We start from the raw sequence: 18091 nt of genomic DNA, 5'->3' as shown, positions 1-18091 counted from the left end.
TGGGATTGCTCCCGGACCACTGGTGCTCTGCCGGGTACTGGCCGCCGGCACAGAGCGCCGGCTGGTCCCGCAGAGCTGGCTCCCCCTTCTCCCAGCGGTTACCACCACGCTGCGAGTCCCTCCGCTGTTGCTCTGCCCCGTGAGGTGGTGCCCTCGTGGCTGTGGGAGGGTGGCGTGTTGGCAAGAAGGGAAGTGGCACATGAGAAATCTCTGTATTTGATCATCGGTCAGGCTGTAACAGAGTTCAAGAGCAACAGGGCTGCTTATTTAGCAGCGCTCTGGATTTCACAGCTGGCATTTTTCTGGCTGGCTCTGTAGGCTAGCGAGGCATCCTGTGAGAAGCTGACCAGCCAATGGACTGGGTGAAGTTGTAATGTATTGTGATACGTGGCCGTGCAAGAGCAGCAGAGTGATGGAGTCATTTGTTTCTGAAGGATGTGGAGGCCACTGCCAGGGCATAATATTGAGCTAGGCTAGACCTGCTCTGGTCTGTCAGTCCTGTGCCACTGCGTAGGAAATGGCCACTCTCCCTAGCAAAACTAGCTTTGCATTTATTTCTCACCTTCTTGCTTTCCCGCAGTCTCCTTTGATCCTCTCGTTCCTCCTTTATATGCCTTTCTTTCTTAAATGCGCTTATATAGTTGGCTTCCGTGTTTTCTCATGGTAACACATTCCATATATTCGCTTCTGCTTGAGGGAAACACTCCCCATCCACCCACACATGTAACAGTGCTCCGGGCCAAATTCTGATCGCTTCTGTGTCAACGTAAACCTGAGCGGCTTCACGGACTCTGGCCCTGCTGCTTTGGGGTTGCGACTATATAGCTCCGAGTATAACGTCGTCCTTTGGCTGGACTGAAGGGTCAGGGAGGCTCGTTTGAGCACACGCCTACGTCACACAACAGAAATATCTGTTCTGTAAACAGCTCTGCTCCTCAGCGAGGTATGCTCTGGAATAGGCTTTGCTTTCACAGGTTTTGCAAATTGCAGAGAAGCTTTCTGTAATGCAGAGGAACAGCATACGCTGAATAACGAGACATAATTGATTCTTTCTTGTATCCCAGCTCTTTACAAATGCATACAATGGAGCGAGCACGATGATTTCTTAGCAGCACAGGAACACCATAGCTGAAATTCAAACCTGGGGAAAAGAGGGAGGTGTGGTACCGCGTTGAGTGAATGCGCTTAGCACTGCTGGATCAGTGACATGGCGAAGCTCCCAGCATTTCTGTCTGGCTCTGCCTGGGCACTGCTCTGCAGAAGCTCACCCTGCTGTTACATGAGTTGAAAAAAGCCCCATGTGTGGACTGAGCCACCACTTTTCTCCAGCAGTTGTGCTTTCAGTGCTTGCCTTTGGCTATTGCTTAGCAGACATAGTAGAGCAGTGCCGAGACTAACAGACCCCTCTGCAGTGTGTGCTGGTAGGGTATGTAATTCCAGACCACCAACCTAGAGTAATTTGCTGTACTCCAACCCCCCTTCTTCTGGGGGTGGGGCGGAGTAGTATTTTTTTTTTAGGTATGAAATTTACAGGATCTCCAATCAAATTAAAGGTGTCCCAGGGTCAACCCGTCAAACTAAATTGCAGCCTCGAGGGAATGGAAGATCCCGAGATGTTGTGGATCAAGGACGGAGCAGTGGTGCAAAGCATAGACCAGGTGTACATTCCAGTAGATGAAGAACACTGGATCGGCTTCCTCAGGTACAACAGATGCAGAGAAGGAAGAATATCGCGGAAACTATTGCACAGTTTTCTGCTGTCAGCTATATCTATGCAACTGCAGTGCCCTCGGTGGGGCAGGGTTCTTAGGTCTGCAGTTCAGTGCGTGGCAAGGGCATAACTGAGAGCAGAATTGAAACCACTGAGGGCTGAGATTTTATGCACTAGAACCGTATTGGTTTCCTGACTACTGTGGCGACAGGTGCTTTGCTAATGCTTGTGATGCTTGAGACGTGACTTCAAGGTGAAAGGATGTTCTTGCCTTGTTTGTTCATCTTGTTCTGCCGTGCAGCAGGAAGACTAAGGTCTGACTTAGGTAAATAGGTTTTCTGTCTCATACTCATTCCGTTCTCTTACTCTCTCCCTTGAGCTGTCAATCTGCCTAAAGAGTGAGGATTGTTAATTGAAATGAGACTCCCAGGACTACATCCCCTTCCTTTCTTTGGAGAGGAGTGTTTGTCACCTGAACCATCTCTGAGTCATTTTGCAGAGACTTTCCCAATACATTTGCAGTACATGATATCAGTCCTGTCCCGCTCAGAGGCACAAAAACTTTCTTCTGCAAAGCAGCTCTCTGTGCCTTTATTTCAGCAGAAGGGGGATGTCAGCTAGTTCTGGAAGTACTGAGTTAAACAAAGCCCAAGGTTCTGCTCTGGCTTTTTTGCACAGAAAGAGCTTGTACAAGGAAGCGTGCCATCACTGTGAGGGCTCAAAAATGTTGACTGACTGAGAATCACTCTTCCCTGAGCTCCGGCTTGATCTCCTGTCAGGTTTCTTGGATTGACATTGCACGGAGTCTCCAGTTCCAGCAACTAAAAGTCTCTGTGCTAAAGCTTGTCTGTAGTAAACATTTTGATAGGAAAAAAATCTGTTCCCAGTAAAACTATTGCATAATATTATGTTGTGGAAACAGTTTGTCTTGAAACTATACCATTTACTTCCCCTTAGTTCCTCTAGTTAACTCTCTTTGGCCCTCATAGTCTCTCAGTCTGATCTTCTTTCTCACCTCTTGTTTTCCTCCACTGAGAACTTTCTGCAGCACCAGGGCTAAGCATAGGGTGCTAAGTCTAGATGTGTCCGTATCTTTTTCTCCTTTTTCCTTTCTTCTCCTAAAGTGATCATTTCTGCCACCCACTGTGTGACTCTCTGCTGCGATCGCTGTGTTTCAGAACATGCGGCTGGATGGGCAGGACAGCTGATGTCATTTGAAGGTACAGCTCTGAAAATCAGGCTGTAGTGGGTCCATTTTGTGCATTTCAGCAAACATTCTCCCTTTTCTGTCTTCCTTCCTGAGACGTTCTTCCCCTTCCCCAAGGCGGACGGCTAGCGTCAGAAAGGCGGGCATCAGATCTGCTGAGGATCCCTGCATGGCAGCAGACGCATGGCTGCACATCCTGCGGGGGGCAATCAACATTTGTACATTGACAGGCGCTCAGAGTCGCGCTGGTGCCTTTGGTAGCTGAGACCTTGTCGCTTTGGGACCAAATTCTGCCCTTGATCACCACGCTAGCCTCACGTTGCTAATGGCAGTGAGGATACTGCAGATTTCCAGCGGTGGAGCAAGGAGCAGAATTTTTCCCCTGACCTGGAGGCCTACAATTTGAATGCTGCTCAGTCCCTGTGGCTGCCTTCCCCAGCTTGGATGCATCTTCTCAGAAGGGGAGCTGTTGCTGAGCAAGGGAGGACATGGAAGAGTTCGTAGGGTGAGGTCCTGTGCTGGAGCAGGCCAGAATAACCCCTTGAAATCGCAAATCAAGAGGCCCAAGGAGTTTTGCAGTGTGAGGTGCTCTTGGGATAAGAATAACGCTGAGTGCAGTTGAGGCGAGGGGGGGCCTTTTCTGACCCATCCGTTCCCGTATGAGGCTGTCACCAGTCCTGTCACCTACTGAGGCACGACAGTCGGGCTCGTTGGAGGTTTGTGATTTGGAGTTTCCTGCTAGCTCAGACATTGTAGGCCAAGCTGTCGCTCTTGAAGGCTAGCTAGAGTCATGATTCAGGATCAAGATGGCCAGCCCCTTCCTATCCTCAAAGGACATAAATGACGGGTTTTCTGTGATGATGTTTCAGAGGAAGGCTGTCTGCTCTGCTGAGGACTCCCTCCACCCGCTTTAGAGAGGAGCCTCCCGTCTCCGCTGTTTTGCCGCGCGCTTTGTGCTGGCTAGCTGTTGCCCTTCTCCCCAGAGCTGGCTGCGTCTCAGTGGGTGTTGTCCATGCATCTGGTTTGCCAAACACTGGAGGGTCCTTTGGGGCAAAAACATGCTTTATCCACGTAAAATATCGATATGGCTTTTGACTTTTTTCAGCTTGAAATCCGTCGAGCGGACAGATTCTGGGAAGTACTGGTGCCAGGTTGAGCACGGGGGGAAGAAGGAAGAATCACAGCAAGTGTGGCTCATAGTGGAAGGTAAGGAGTAGTAGTAGTGCTGGTTTCCTTTCAGGGCTGACCCACCAATATGCTCTAGGTGGAAGTGGTGAAAGCAGATTGCTCCAGTGACAGGTTTCTTGGCTCTGAACCGTTGCTGCTAACTGCAGCAAGATGACTACAGAGCAGGAGTAAGAAATGGTAGGAGAGTAGCTTCAAGGAGAGGAGCTGTCAGTTTATTACCTTCTGGTTTTATTTTGGCACATTAGGAAACAAGTGAAAGATCCTTTCATGCACACACATTTCTTTCCAGACCCTCAATCAGTTGTTGCTTTGGTCTCCACATAATTCGTAGAATGATGGGATGGTTCAGGTTGAAAGGGTTCCATGGGGATCATCTGGTCCAACCCACTTCTCAGACCAGGGTCACAGCCTGGTTCAGCTGTCATCAGCCAAACAGGTCTTTGAGGGCAAGGTCCAGTTCTAGCCCAATTCTGAGTTCCGGGAGCGGTGCTGTACATCAGCACTTCATAGCTGTGACTGTTCCATGTGGCACTGTTTTGCCCAGTCTTGTCTGATAAAGAATAACTTCTACATGGTTGCCCAAAAGTCGCCCAAGGCAGTGTGGATTGGTGGCTTCTTACTGTCTCTAGTTTCATTTTCCTTGAGCCATGATTGTGTTAGATCCTCAGAAGCTAGTAGTCATAGGATGTCTTAGTATTTGGTGAGGAAGTTGACAGGAACAGTGCATTTGCAGCAAGAAGTGGCTTTTTGGATGTAATTGGTAACATTTTGGGCCAGAGCTGAATCGACAGTCTTAAAGAGGGGGAGCGGGAAGGGTGTCGTGGGAGGTGGTGTGGTCTGGGTGGTTTACAGCAAAGGTCTCACTCAGAGCCATGGAAACATTCATAGCGGCTCTCAGGGGAAGAGGAATGCTTACCTGCTGCCTTCCATAAATGCCAGGCTTTTGTCCACCTAAATTTTCAGATGCAGTTTCAACTGGAGAACGTTGTTTACAGCTTAAAATGCTCTCTATTGTGCAGGGTTTCTATTTCTATTCCAATTACTATGGCCCGCTCCAGAGGTGGCTGCATTTGCATGGTGGGTGCATTAGGAGTGATTGGGTAGCTCAGTCTGCTAAGCCATCTGAAAAACAAAGGAGCCCTTCTGGATAGCACAGGCAAGAAATATCAAAGTCACAAAAAACAGCTGCAGCGAGGTAAGGGGGAATGTTGAGAATGAAGGCCAAAGCTCACAGCGGAAGCATAAGCTAAAAAAATGCAATTAGTCGCCTTTATGAGAAAAGCAAGTACAGCAGAAGCTAGTTAAACTTGAACTGGGCATGTAATCATGTGAAATGGGAGTTAGTGGAAAAAATTAAAAAATAACAAGTAGTGATAAGGGGTGGATTTTTAAAAATGTGTCAGCTGTTAGCATGAGAAAACACTGGGGAATGCAAAAGCCTAGCAGTCCCACTGTCACTGTTATCGCTGTATGTCTTTCTTCCCTGGGTGTACCAGCTTTGTCTAGAAGTGGTTGCTGTATTGATAACAACCGTTGTCCTCTTTTGACTGAGAGAGGATCTTTACTCTGGCCATTTGTAGTCTTTGGTAGGTGCTGATACCCTTCAGTGTGCCACATAAAATAAGTGTGGACTACTGGTGATCTAACTTAAACTGAGCTCAAATGGACTCCTAGGCTGTCTAATATCTGCCTTGAGATCCACTTCGGTAGTTTGTATCAGGCAGAATTTGTAGTGATGGTATTTGAACTGTCTTTGTAATACAGCTAAAATGTTTGATCTTATGAAACACTCCTCAGAATTTACAAAACCAAAATTATTTTGAAACTGTTTTCTGGTTTAGAAACTAGACTCTGGCCTTACCGAGAACGTGATAGCATTTGATGCCTGGAGAGGTAATCTAAGAGGCATACTACGGAGTGTGACCACCTGGAAAATACGGATTGTGTTTCTTACAGCAGTCTCCCTCTGAAATTACACCTCTGACCGTGTGGCTGTTCCTGGGGCTGTTAGCCCCTGTTGTGGCTACAGTCAGAGCCCCAGCCACACCTGTATGGACACGTCCCACTGAATTAACACTGTCTAAAAACTGAGCTGTAGGAAAAAAAAAAAATCCCTGAGGGTTGGATGCTGGCTTGAAACAGGGAACAGGCTATTTTCTTCCTTTGCCATTGATTTCCTGGCTGTTGGCTGCTCAGTGCCTCCATGGTGCATCTGTGAAAGGGGGGTGCCAGCACTCACCTCTTGTACCAGGAGCCGGGAGGCTAAATGTGTCATAGACAGTGAAGTATCCAGGTAACATACGTACGGGGGCAGTGCAAGTTCCTGAGCTGGATGAGTCAGCTGCAATCCCTGAACTATGAGAGTTTTTAATTGTGGTCTTGTCTGATCTGGTTAGCTGCTCTCAAAGTGAGAAAACCTGCTGAGCTGGGCAGGATCCTCCTGAAAGGCTACCTTGCGTGCCATGGTGAAGGGACAGGAGGCAGGGATCCTGCTCACAGGTAGAAGAAATGATGGTATTTTCCCTTCTAATCTTCATTGGAGAAGGAGGGCAAAGCAGGTGGAGGTGTCACAGCTGGTATCTGGGAAGTTTGTTCATTTTTATTGTTTGTGTGACTGCAATAAAAAAATAAAGTAAAACATGTAAGCAAAACCTAGCAGTAAATCATGATGATGAATATACCTGTCCTGAGCATTAGCCTTTGTACACATAGGCACCATCATTCCTGAAGTGACCTGTGTAGAGACCTGTTTTAGTTTGTTCATTTACTTGCCACTCTGAAGGGAGTGGCAAGGAGGTGAGGAAGGCACAAAGAAACTGCTACCTGAAAGACACGAACAGCAACTGGACGGTCAGTGAAAGACTGAGGACACCACTTTCAGCTGGAGTGTAGGGGAAATGCCAAGCCTTAGGCACCTACATGAACTGCCTGCTGTTGGAGGTGCTCAGCATCTGCCACACCAACGGGAGCCGCTTGGGCCTGTCATCTTTGGCCAGGGACAGACAGTGTAATTTAAGCATGTGAATGCATAATGCTGGTTCCTCTGTTTCTGTGAGGCAGCAGATCAGCAGTTTCCAGAACACACTTTTTCCATCTGAGAACACCTAGTTTTGGTGCAGACGTAGTCTGTAGTGGCTGTGCTTGACACCCAGAGTTTTGAGTATAAAAGGGAACTCAGCGTTTCTCTGGACCTTCAGCTCTTCCACCAGCCACCAAAAGTGCACGCTGGCTGTCCTGCAGGGTCAGCACTGGTGCTGATGGCTGGTGAATTTTGTATTGCTGCTTTGGAGCACTGAAACCGCAAGAGTTTTAGCATTGCCTGTAAGAGGAATCGCATCTCTTGATTTGTTGAGTTGCACTCAGCTATTGCCACTTAGAGATGACCTGAGGCAGTTAGCATTGCAGCTGCGTTTTACTCCCTATGGACCTGATCTAAGGCCTGTTGTACTAAGCAGGAGTCTTTCCACGGTGGGGAACAGATAGTTATCAAGGGAGTTGTGTCCATGGATAACCTTCAGCTCTGAAACAAATTACCCCTAACTCCAAGGCATCCTGGTTCTCGTGGTGTCGGAGCGTGCTGTAAGGCGGCTCCAGCCAATTAAGGTGTGGAGAGAGCGTTGTAAATGATCCCAGTCTCTCACCGAGGGGATTCTTTCCTCACACATGGGTTTGTTACAGCCGCTAGTTCAACACGTTCACAAGCTTCAGTTTTTAATGCATGGCAAGAAGTATCTGCAGCTGGATTAAGTGTCTTTTAAAGTGGTGTCTGCCACTGCTAAAGTTATTGACTGTTGGCTCTTTAAACACCAGTCTCTCCAGCTGAAAAGTTGAGCAAATACTGCCACTAGAAGCTACTTCATAGGGGGAGTCTTGAAGGAGACTTGGTGAAAGAGGTTTTCAAAGGCATTTTGGGAGGCAAGCATGCTTTTCTCTCTGACTACTTCTAGTGGGAGTATGTAGACATTCGTGCCCTGAGGTGATCCAGCATATCTGACCCTTGGTTCTTGTGAAGGGCTTGGAGAGAGTCAGATGAGGTGTAGGGGCAGGGCAGAGGGGTGTCCAGTGTTGGGCACTGGTATTAGTGGAAATAAACAAGAGACAGAAGGAGTCTCTGTAGTTATTCTCACTTGTCTGTTGCTTTTCTAGGTGTGCCCTACTTTACTGTGGAACCTGAGGATGTGTCCGTGTCCCCTAATGCCCCATTTCATATGGCCTGTGCTGCTGTTGGTCCCCCTGAACCAGTGACAATTGTCTGGTGGATGGGAGACTCTAGAGTGGGGCTTCCAGACATCTCCCCCTCCATCCTAAATGTGTCAGGTAAGGCTGCTGCCAATGCAGGGGATCACTTTGAGCATCAGAAGAGGAGGAGAACTCTCTTCTAATCGTGCCTACTGACACTGGGTAGCCACATAGTGTGAGAATGGTCTTTGACTGTACATTGAGAGCTGAGAGATTGTGATCACATACAAAGCCAGGTCATCTCGAGGGCTGATCGTTGCTCTGTATTTTCGGCTGGCTTGAGGCACACAGGCTCGTCAGAGCTTGGGTGGGGCTGGCACTGCGGTAAAGATGCTACTGGACAGATGATGCATTGGATGCCTCTTTTGTTCAACCTCGTGGAGGGTGTTCATGGTTATATTAAGTGACTCTGGTGGCATTTGCTTGGAAATCTCCAAGCATTCAGATGTAACAGATGCTACATCTCTTCCTCCTGTGCACGGCCATGTCACGCACTGCTTTCCCCTCTCTTCCCCCCCTCTCTGTTCTTGCAGGCTTGATGGATGCTGTTATTGTTAAAACTTGACTGCCTCATGTAATTCTTTGACACTTTTAAAGTGGTTGTATTGGTGCTGAAGTGGGCTGGTTGATACCCTCAGAGACCAAGGTTCGCCCCAGACTGGGCACTAGGTGCATGGTGGTAAGACTGCCTTTCCCAGCAGCATCAGCTGAAGAACTCTGGAGTGAGTAGGTGTTCAGGCCTCTCTTCAGCCCGCTTTCAGGGAAGGGCGATGTATCCCTGCCAGGACCTGACCGCAGCTATTCTTGTAGTTACCTCCTAAAGGTAACTTTATTTTAGTTAGTTGTCCAGCAGCTTTGTGTTACTTCTTTTCTGTGCTGCTGTTTTATTATTCTCAGCAGCTCTGAGCCAAAGTTGAACTAGCTATTTAGAAAGAAAAGGTTTTACAACTCAGATTCATCTCTGGGGCCTCTTCATCAGTGTTAATACAGTTACACCCAGGGGGTGTTTCTTTTTGTACATCTTTGGCCATCCTTTGAGCTATCCAATCCTATTAAGCCTTCCCTTAGAACCTAATTTATATGTAAATCAAAACCTGGTTTGTGATTTGCAACAGTTTTATCATCTGCTCCCTCTCTTACGTAGCCACTCGGTGCTGTTCCAAGTTGGAAATGAAAACTGCTCCCTTATGATATAATCTGCCTGTTGAAATGGAAACTGAAAAGATTGATAGTCGAGAGAGGAAGGACAATTTAAAAAAAAAAAAAAAGTTCTCTTCTTCCACTGAATTCATCCCACAGTGCCTCACAAAACTTCTGTCCTTGTGGGGAAATGGCATGGGGGCCCGAAGAAGGGCATCTGCTCCTAGTGATTCTTCAAATGAATTGCCATTACATATATTCATCACCAGCATCTTTCTTTGCCCCTTTCAGTGTTCTTTGGGGTGTCCCTTGGGCAGATCTTGTCTTTGCAATGGAAAAAATGTAGCAGGGCACAAGCTGTATGGTCAGATTGCCAAAGCATGTCAAAAAAGATGGTTGGTAAGAAAACAAGTATTGCTAGCTAAATAAAGTATCAAATTATGAAGAAAATAATAATAAAGCACTGGCTAGAAAACATTTAGAAGGTTCAGAAAGCAGTTGGTTTGGTAAAAGGATTGTTGTATTTGGAAAGCAGTTCTGGCAATGGTGCTAGAGAGCAAGGAGATCTTGGTTTGTGGTGTGTTTTGTGTTTTCCTCAGGGCAGGGCTGTGTTTGTTTCTGTCTTTGGGACATGCCTGCCACATCAGGTGCTGCTCTACTCTGCTGCCTGGCCTTCAGCCTGCTGGCAGCATTTTCCTCTGGTTCACCGGGGTGAATGGAAGAAGCCAAAATACTTTGCTCTTTCATTTTATAGCAGTCCCTCCTCTCTTCCACTGCACCTTCTTTGCAGTGCTGTTAATCTCAGGCTTGGGAGATGAATCAAAGGGCAAAGACAAACACTGTGCAAGCTGCTCCGTGCAGCTCTGAAATCTTTTTCCCTCCCAAACTGTATGCTCATAGTGTGCCAATCCTTAACTTTTCTCAGATAGAGCCCTATAAGGCAACTGTGGGCCAAGTTGAGTGAAAACATGCTGGACACACTTCTCAAGGCAGCTTTGCAAATCTGTCTCAATTCTGATTAATTAGCAATACCTGTATGCATCTTGGAACAGCCGGACATCAGTATGATGCCATGTTCAGGCCCCGTGGGATGGATGGATGCTCACAGAAGAGAGGGGGTGTAGTCCTGACTTGTATCACCCCTGGAAGGTGCCTCAGTGCTGATGCAGTAGCATTTCACTTCTGCTTCCTTTGCGTGTCTTCAAAATTCTAATGCAAGGTGAGGGATAGGTAGGCATTAGCTTGAAATCTGCAGCATCTGGTTGGAAGTTTGCCTGGGCTTATAGCCCAGTTAGACGATGGTTGTTGCTTAGGCGGCAGGTTGAGGTCCAGAGCGTTGGGCGTTCTATAAACACGCGGTTCAGCACGATTCTTGCTCCAGAGAATGCTCACCAGAATGTGAGAAGTGGACATCTACTAACCGAGCACTGTGAGCTGCTGTTCTGCCAGATTCATCCTTCTTTTTCAGTACTTTCTGAAGCTCCTATGGAAGCTTTTCTACATTGCTACACTCTCTCCATTAAAAATGTGTTTAGCACGTTAATTACATTGAAATCCACGTGCTTTTGATTGGCACCCCGCTCAGCCCTCCGGTTGCCTGTACAGCTTGAGCTGGATGTCACACATAATTGAAATTCTGCTGAAGGTTGAAGTTGGATTATATAGCTGTTTGTGTTTCCTTTCCTTTTCTTGGCTGATCTCCAGGTATTAATCAAAGCACAGTTTTCTCCTGCGAAGCTCACAACGTAAAGGGATTGTCTTCATCTCGGACAGCCACTGTTCAAATTAAAGGTGAGAGAGTGCAAGAGAATGGGCAAGGGACTCGGGTTTTCTCACTGGGGAGGGAAAGTAGGGCTCCTTAATGCAAGGGGTTGTCTCAAAGCTGCCAGCAACCAGCACCGTTTGGAGCTCTCAGCATCGAAACAATTCTTTGTGCCCTAACAGCGCTTCCGACCGTATCCCAGGCCGTTGAAAATAAACCACATCTGATTCAGGAGTGGAAATGTGATGTCAAATAACAGTTTTTTCTTGAAAAGGAGAGAGTCAGAGCAGTTAAATTGTTTGCGAGAGATGGGGCCGGATATAAATCCGTAGCTGGGGAAATCTTTCCCTCTTGGAGATAGATGGGTCTTGTCAGAGCTAAAGAGGCCATTACTTCTGCTTGCTTCTATTGGCATCATATTAGATGCTGAAAAAAAGACAAGGAAGGCAATCACCAGTGGGCAATAAAGTCTGATCATCCACGCTGTTTCTATGGATTTTAGTTTTTTAATTCTCTGCTTTTTAAAAACTCGTTCAAAACAAATAATTCCTAGCCTTTCCATGACCAGTTGCCATTTGGAAGCCCCTAAGTTGATGTCACACTTCCTCTGTTCCTCCAGGTGACTGATACAGGGATAATCAGAGCAATCAGCTCTTCCCCTCCTCTTCATGTTGAGATGCTTCTGCATTTGAATTTTTAGTCATGCTTTAATGCGCATTAAATTACATGATTATCAGTTCCAGGAGAGGCATGTCACAAAAATTGTTTGTTCGAAGTGGTAGCTTATTGCTCAGCGCGAGTAAGAGCAAGCATTTATGTCTGTATCGGAACTCACAGTTGTATTAGCTAATATTCATTAAAGGATAGCTTAAAATCCAGCTGTAGATCTACCACTCTTACAGTGTGTTTTTCTTCAGGACATTGTGGTTACTGCTATGCCAAGAATGCAGCATGCTGGACTAGTAAGATTTATAACTTAATTTAAAAATGTTTGGAGTTGTTGCCTTAAAGGCTTGTCTACACAGGGGAATTAGTTATTGTGGAATATATCTTCTATGGATATTTTTATCCTGGGATAGAATGTAGTTCACAAAGCTATTATGCTTTTAAAAAAATCTCATCAAGCCGTAATTTGAAATAACATTTAGCATAAACAAGCTTTTTTCTTTTTTTACTGTTAACACAGATTTTTTAATTTTTTTTTTTAACCACTAATAAGATGATGGGGTAAAGGCCTCAGAATTCACTCGTTTCCCAGCAGTTACATTTAGCCAAAAGTGCTCCATAGGGGTCAATCATCAGCTAACGAATCCACACAACCTATTTGGAAGGGATGTATCGCCATCACACACTTGTGCATGTGCACACACACACACACACACTTTTTAGAGCTGAGGAAGAGCAAGCTTAAGTGATTTGGCAAATGTTGCACCAGTATGAGGCATGTCCTAGAGATAACAAACAGGTTTTAAATAGCAAGTCCAGTGCTATAGTCATAAAAGCACTAACTGTAATACCTCAAAGATATGTCTAAAAGAGTAGTTATAAACTTAGGGAAGTGATGAGGCTCTTCTAAAGAGCAAAAGTTTTGAAGATCTAGTACAGCCCCTGTTAAAATTAAAGCAAAGCTCCTAACAAGGACATCAGCAGGAACAGGAGCAGGCCCAGATAATGTTTATTTAGTCCTTGATCCTATGAACGTGTAGGCTTCAGTGGAATGACTCCTGGGAGTAGTTGTCCATACATGCATGATCAGGGCCTTCCTCTCTTACACAGATCCGTCTGCTAATGAGGACTCTCAAGTCTTTCTACAATTTATCAAACAATTTGTTTCTTCTGTGTTTCCAGAGGCAAATATTTTTGCTAGGACATTTATAAACTGTTAACATTTCTTCCTATTTGCTGCTGCTGTTGTTCATTATCTATTCTCTGTAGTGCCCACAATGTGCTGGGTGTACTCCAAGCAGAAAATTACTGTTATTGTAGCCCGCAATCCCAGCCGTGTACAATCCCCCATTGTTCCAGCCTCTCTACAAGCACAGAGGAAGTTAACTCTCATTATGTTAACGCTCAAGGTCCTGTTTCCAGACTGGGTTTGCTCTCCTTCATGTGTGCGGCTAAGACTTTTAGGGTCGTATCCTGTGTTTTGGAGCACAACGGGAAACAGCCACCCAGAGTTTTTTCCCAGTGCACGATGGGGAAATGCATCTGTCCCTTCTACAAATGGCAGAGTTGGGGGAAGGTGCTAGCGAGCTGACCCTCTTCGGTGGCTGTCTCCATTACAGGGTGTATGTGTTAGCAGTTGATTATTTATTCTCACTGGTACCTCCTTTGGGCCTGCCATCCAGTGTTGAAAATTACATGTTGCTAAACCCAAAAGTTATGAGTGTGTTTACAAAAGCCTTGAGTAAAGGGCAGTGTTTCAATGATACCCAAGTAAGCAGTGAAAGTAAGCTTTCCTCCCCGCCAAAGAGCTTACAAACCTGAATACCCAACATCAAAAGGGAAAGAAACCAAGATGTCTAAGTTAGCTCACAAAGACTTTTCACTGAGAGGCAAAGAACTCATTGCCTGTCTTCCATCCCAGACCTGTGCTCTGCTGCCCCACCTCCCACCCATGCACACTGTTCTTATCTAGGTGGCAGCTCCCTGCCCTGAGTCCTGGTAACTAGTTAACCAGAGAAAAAAGGCTTTATAGGGTTAATCTGTGGCACCATCTATTCCCTGCCCCCTCCTCTAAGCCCTCTCTAGAGGCCTGGGAGGGGGCTTTGGTCTAAGCATTTCTCCTGCAAGATGGCCCTGTGGAGATGCTGAAGGCTTGTGCTTGTCCTCGGTGCAGTGAGAAACAAAGGTGCTCTCTGCAGAGTAGAAAATGCAGCTCGAGAATCCTGGTTTGCAATTACTTTTCCACTGCTGCTTTCCACTGGATACAGCTCAGGAGAAGTGGAAAATTTGGTCTGTAGGCAGAGCCTTGTCCTGGGGGCCGCTGGGTTTTTGAAAGAGGACTCCTGAGGGTACAATTTGTTGAGGTGCTGCAGGAAAAGTATTACTCATAGCAGCAGTGCAGGATTTTTAAAATGAGCAAAAGGTCAGGGAAGAGTTTAGTATTCATGAAGCTGGTAATTTTTTCAGGAGTAAGGTGCCTAAATACAGATGCTGAGGAGTGGAAAAGAGATGGTGAGGGGTACATTGGGAAGAGTAGGAAGTAACTATGTGGAAATACAGTGGGAGGAAAAGAGAAGGCAAAGGGAAGCATTGAGGATCCTAAAAGGAAGACAAAGAGCTCAGGTTAATGCAACACCATACTAGAGGCCCCTGCAGTGATGGAGGTGGCTGGTCAGAGCAAGAGCAGAGGGGCAGTGCTCTGGTGCTGCTCTGTGGTGTAGGAAGCACAAACATCTGATTAAATGGCCAGTCTGGGAATCCTAATTTTGTTCCTGGCTCTGCCCCTAAATTGTAGTGTGGTATCAGCCATGTAACAGGCACTCCCTTTGCCTCGAATTGCCCCTCTATATAACAGAGTGCTTTCTGAGTTTATTCTTCCCAAGCCTGAAGGTGGCACAGTTTTCAGTCCAGGCTCCATCCCAGGATGTTTCAGGAAAGGTTGGTAATGGTCACCTGGAGGCAGCACTTTCACAGCATGAAGCTGTCTGCTGCAAATCCAGCTGCAGGGTATTGGGGTCACTACAGCAAACCACCCTCTGACTGGTGCTGGCAGAGCTGGGTTTGGGGGCTGGACTGAGAAACAGGGGCGGGGGCGATTTTAAAGCGCTGATTTGGTTCACAATGTAGGTCTACAGGCAATTATGTGCTCAGGGCTGGGTCATGCATTGCAATGGAGGGGGCAGGGAAGAGGGCTGAGTAGCCAAGGTGTAAACATCACACACTGGCATTGCTATCAAAGAGATCAACTGCTGCCCGTATGCATCAAGCAAGTATGCTGGACTATTAAAGAATGGATGCCAATAGCTTGTTCAATGTTAAGATAATAGTTTCATTCACAGCAGTCAGGGACACTCTCTAAAGATGTGATATTGTACCATTTCTGTTAGCGATTTCATTGCATAATTTCTAGCCTCAAGCCTCTGTCATTTCCATGTGAATACCTGCTCAGTTCTGTGTATACTGAAAGGTCTCTTTGTTTCCTTTATAGCCATGCCTCTCCCGCCTCTCAATGTAACTGTAAGCCAAGTCACCAGCAGCAATGCCAGCGTGGTCTGGGTGCCAGGATTTGATGGCCGCGCACCCCTCCACTCTTGCACTCTTCAGGTATGGCCCCTCTGGATTGTCCCCTGCCCTCCATGAAGAATGGAAGTCCCCTGAGCCACAACACTGTTTGGCTCTCCTAACTGCTTTGTAGCAGTGTTTGAATTCTTATTCCACAGTTTTAAAACATGGAAACTTAACAGGATGCAACTCAGGGCATAAATAGGTGCCGAACAGTAGGGCCAGTTTTGAACATGAAGTGTCCAGTTGAGAATTTGAGACTGGCCCCATTCTCCCTCCTGGCAGGTTAGCACATTGTTTGCTCCGTGGCGGCTACTCCGTGCAGAGTCGTACACTGCAGCACAGGTGAAGCACATATCACTCTATGGGTAGTGCCCTTGGGTGGCCGCAGGGTGCTCATGCGCCCTGCTAGCCTGGAGCAGTTGCAGTGCAGTGCAGTGCAGCGGCCTGTGACTCCCATGCCAGCTCAGCCCTGTGCTTTGCGGTGCCAGAAGCAATGCTGGGGTCCGGACATACCAGTGAGCCCAAGGGATGAGGAGCTTGGAAAGTATAGGATGTGGTACAGGAAAGGTGGGAATGATGGAGGCAGGAGACAGATTGGACTTTTTGATACAAAATCAGGCCTGTTTGCATGTTTCAGAGTAGTTTTAAGCCCTGCCCATAAATCTTGATTGGTTTTCCATTGTCAAAGACCAATTCTGCCCAGAAAATCAAGGAGGTGCTGAATACTCAACATCTCTGAAAAACTGGACTGCTTCTTTAGGTTCCTGGGAACGATGGTACATGTCCAACTTCAGGCAGTTAGTTTCTAGCATTGCACACTTAACTGTAAAATCAAATCAAACAGCTGGTAACCAAGTGTCAAATGGTGATTCCTGAGGCCATGCAAACACAGCTAGGCCCATTCCCCATGGATTTATCTGCCAGGTGTGAATATTGAGCCCCTATGCTTTCCCTACCTGATTACAGCAGCAATGTGAGCTGGAGTGGAATTTCTATAGGGTGTTGCCAACTATGTAGAGGAGGATTATAAACACAAGGTACGCTGGAAGCAGCCTAGCTAATTTACTTGCAGTCCTGTTTTTATTTGGGGAGGAAACCAGAGGTTTCATGCTCTGATGTTTATTCCCTTTCACAAGTAAAAGAAACCATCATCTTGTTTTAACTCACTGGCAGAAAGAATGCCTGAATATAGCTGGCCCCGATCTCTGGGGTTTGTTGCTGCTTCTGTTCTTGTTCACAGTCAAAAATGGTTTTCTTCCTCTGTTTTACAATGCGAGTTATCTCCAGTTGGAACAGCCTATTCTCTCTGGCTTGCATGCTGCAATGCTAATCACCCTGGGTTTTGAGTTCCCCCTCTCCCTTCTGGCAGGGGCAGGGGCGGGGGGGATGGGACATGTGGAAAAGAGGCTGAATCAGAGCAGCTCAGTTTCTGTCCACTCAGCAGTCTCTCACCCCTTTTCTAAGCCTTTTCTGTTCTATTTGGAGAGGACAAGTTCCTGCATTTGGATCTAGGAGCAGGATAACTTGGCAATAACCCTCCACTGACAGAAAGCCGTTCTTCCTCTGTCTCCCACACTGAGATTTCGTGAGAGACGTTGACCCACATTTCCATGTGAAAATGCACACGCTCCTGGCTCCCCATGATTGCACTTCTGCTTGGAGCCCCCCAGAAAGAAAAGGGGGATTGAAACTTGGCTGTGGTGTTCTGACAGTAGGGAATCGCAGCGGGTGCCCCAAGAGCACCGTGTTCAGGCAGGCAGATTGCTTCTGGGGACAGCGTAGGGGCTCGCTGTTAACACAGGCCATGTTCCAGGGCATAAAGGGGGCAGATGTAAGAGCCCCGACTCTTCAAACTGTTGAACAGAAACACATCATCAAACTGACAGGGTTTTGCGCAAAAGTCTGCTTGGTTTTCCCCTGCTTTGGATGACACTGATAATGACAGCAATATGCTTTTCTATTAAGGAAACTTGAAATTCTTCCTTTTTATTAGCCAAATAAATCAGTGGGCCAAAAGTGTGCGTGAGAATGAGCAGAAGGGCAGAGAGAAAGGGAGAAAGACTGCTATATAAATAATATAAAGTCCACATGAGTGTTTCACTTTTGTCAGTAGACCTTGCTTTTACTCCCAGCTTTGCTATTTCATTTGCACTTGAGAAGAAAGATAGGCTGAGCCTGGGAGCTATGCAGTGATTTCTGCTATTGTCAATACAAAAGCAGGAACATTGAACCTGTCTGTGCATTAAAAGCACACAGTGATATCAGATTTAAATTACCATTCATGTTGCTTAAAAGTTCAGATCTGAAAAAAAAAAAAAAGGGTTGCAGGAGTGGTAAAAAGTTTCTTTTCAGTTTAATTTGAAACAGTTTAGTTGAACCAAGCCACTAGTGTCTACCATGTTAATCCACTACAAAACTGAAAATATACAAACTTCTGAAAAAGGATTTGAGAAAAAGGTGAAACTAGGCAACAAGGAAGTGGATCTACTGATTTGCATTGCCCAAAATTAGATAAGCCTCAGAAGCCAGCCGCTAGCACTCAAAGCAACAAGCACATTTAGTTTTCTTTAAAGGAAATAATAATTAATTGTAGAATTTGTAACATAGGTAAGGA

The 18091-nt window shown here is 46.4% G+C and overlaps 1 protein-coding gene across 1 annotated transcript in view; it reads left to right on the top strand.

Annotated features, from left to right (window-relative positions):
• Positions 1–18091, top strand: part of TYRO3 (TYRO3 protein tyrosine kinase) — a 43115-nt gene that overhangs the window by 2097 nt on the left and 22927 nt on the right. The window contains exons 2-6 of the mRNA XM_082317116.1: positions 1519–1702; positions 4024–4124; positions 8253–8423; positions 11190–11276; positions 15401–15516. Coding sequence (XP_082173242.1) covers positions 1519–1702; positions 4024–4124; positions 8253–8423; positions 11190–11276; positions 15401–15516 — 659 coding nt within the window. The remainder of the gene's footprint in view (positions 1–1518; positions 1703–4023; positions 4125–8252; positions 8424–11189; positions 11277–15400; positions 15517–18091) is intronic.

The sequence above is a fragment of the Platalea leucorodia genome (assembly GCF_965183815.1).
Source record: "Platalea leucorodia genome assembly, chromosome: 7".
NCBI lineage: Eukaryota > Metazoa > Chordata > Aves > Pelecaniformes > Threskiornithidae > Platalea > Platalea leucorodia.
This window is presented reverse-complemented; position numbering and strand designations above follow the sequence as displayed.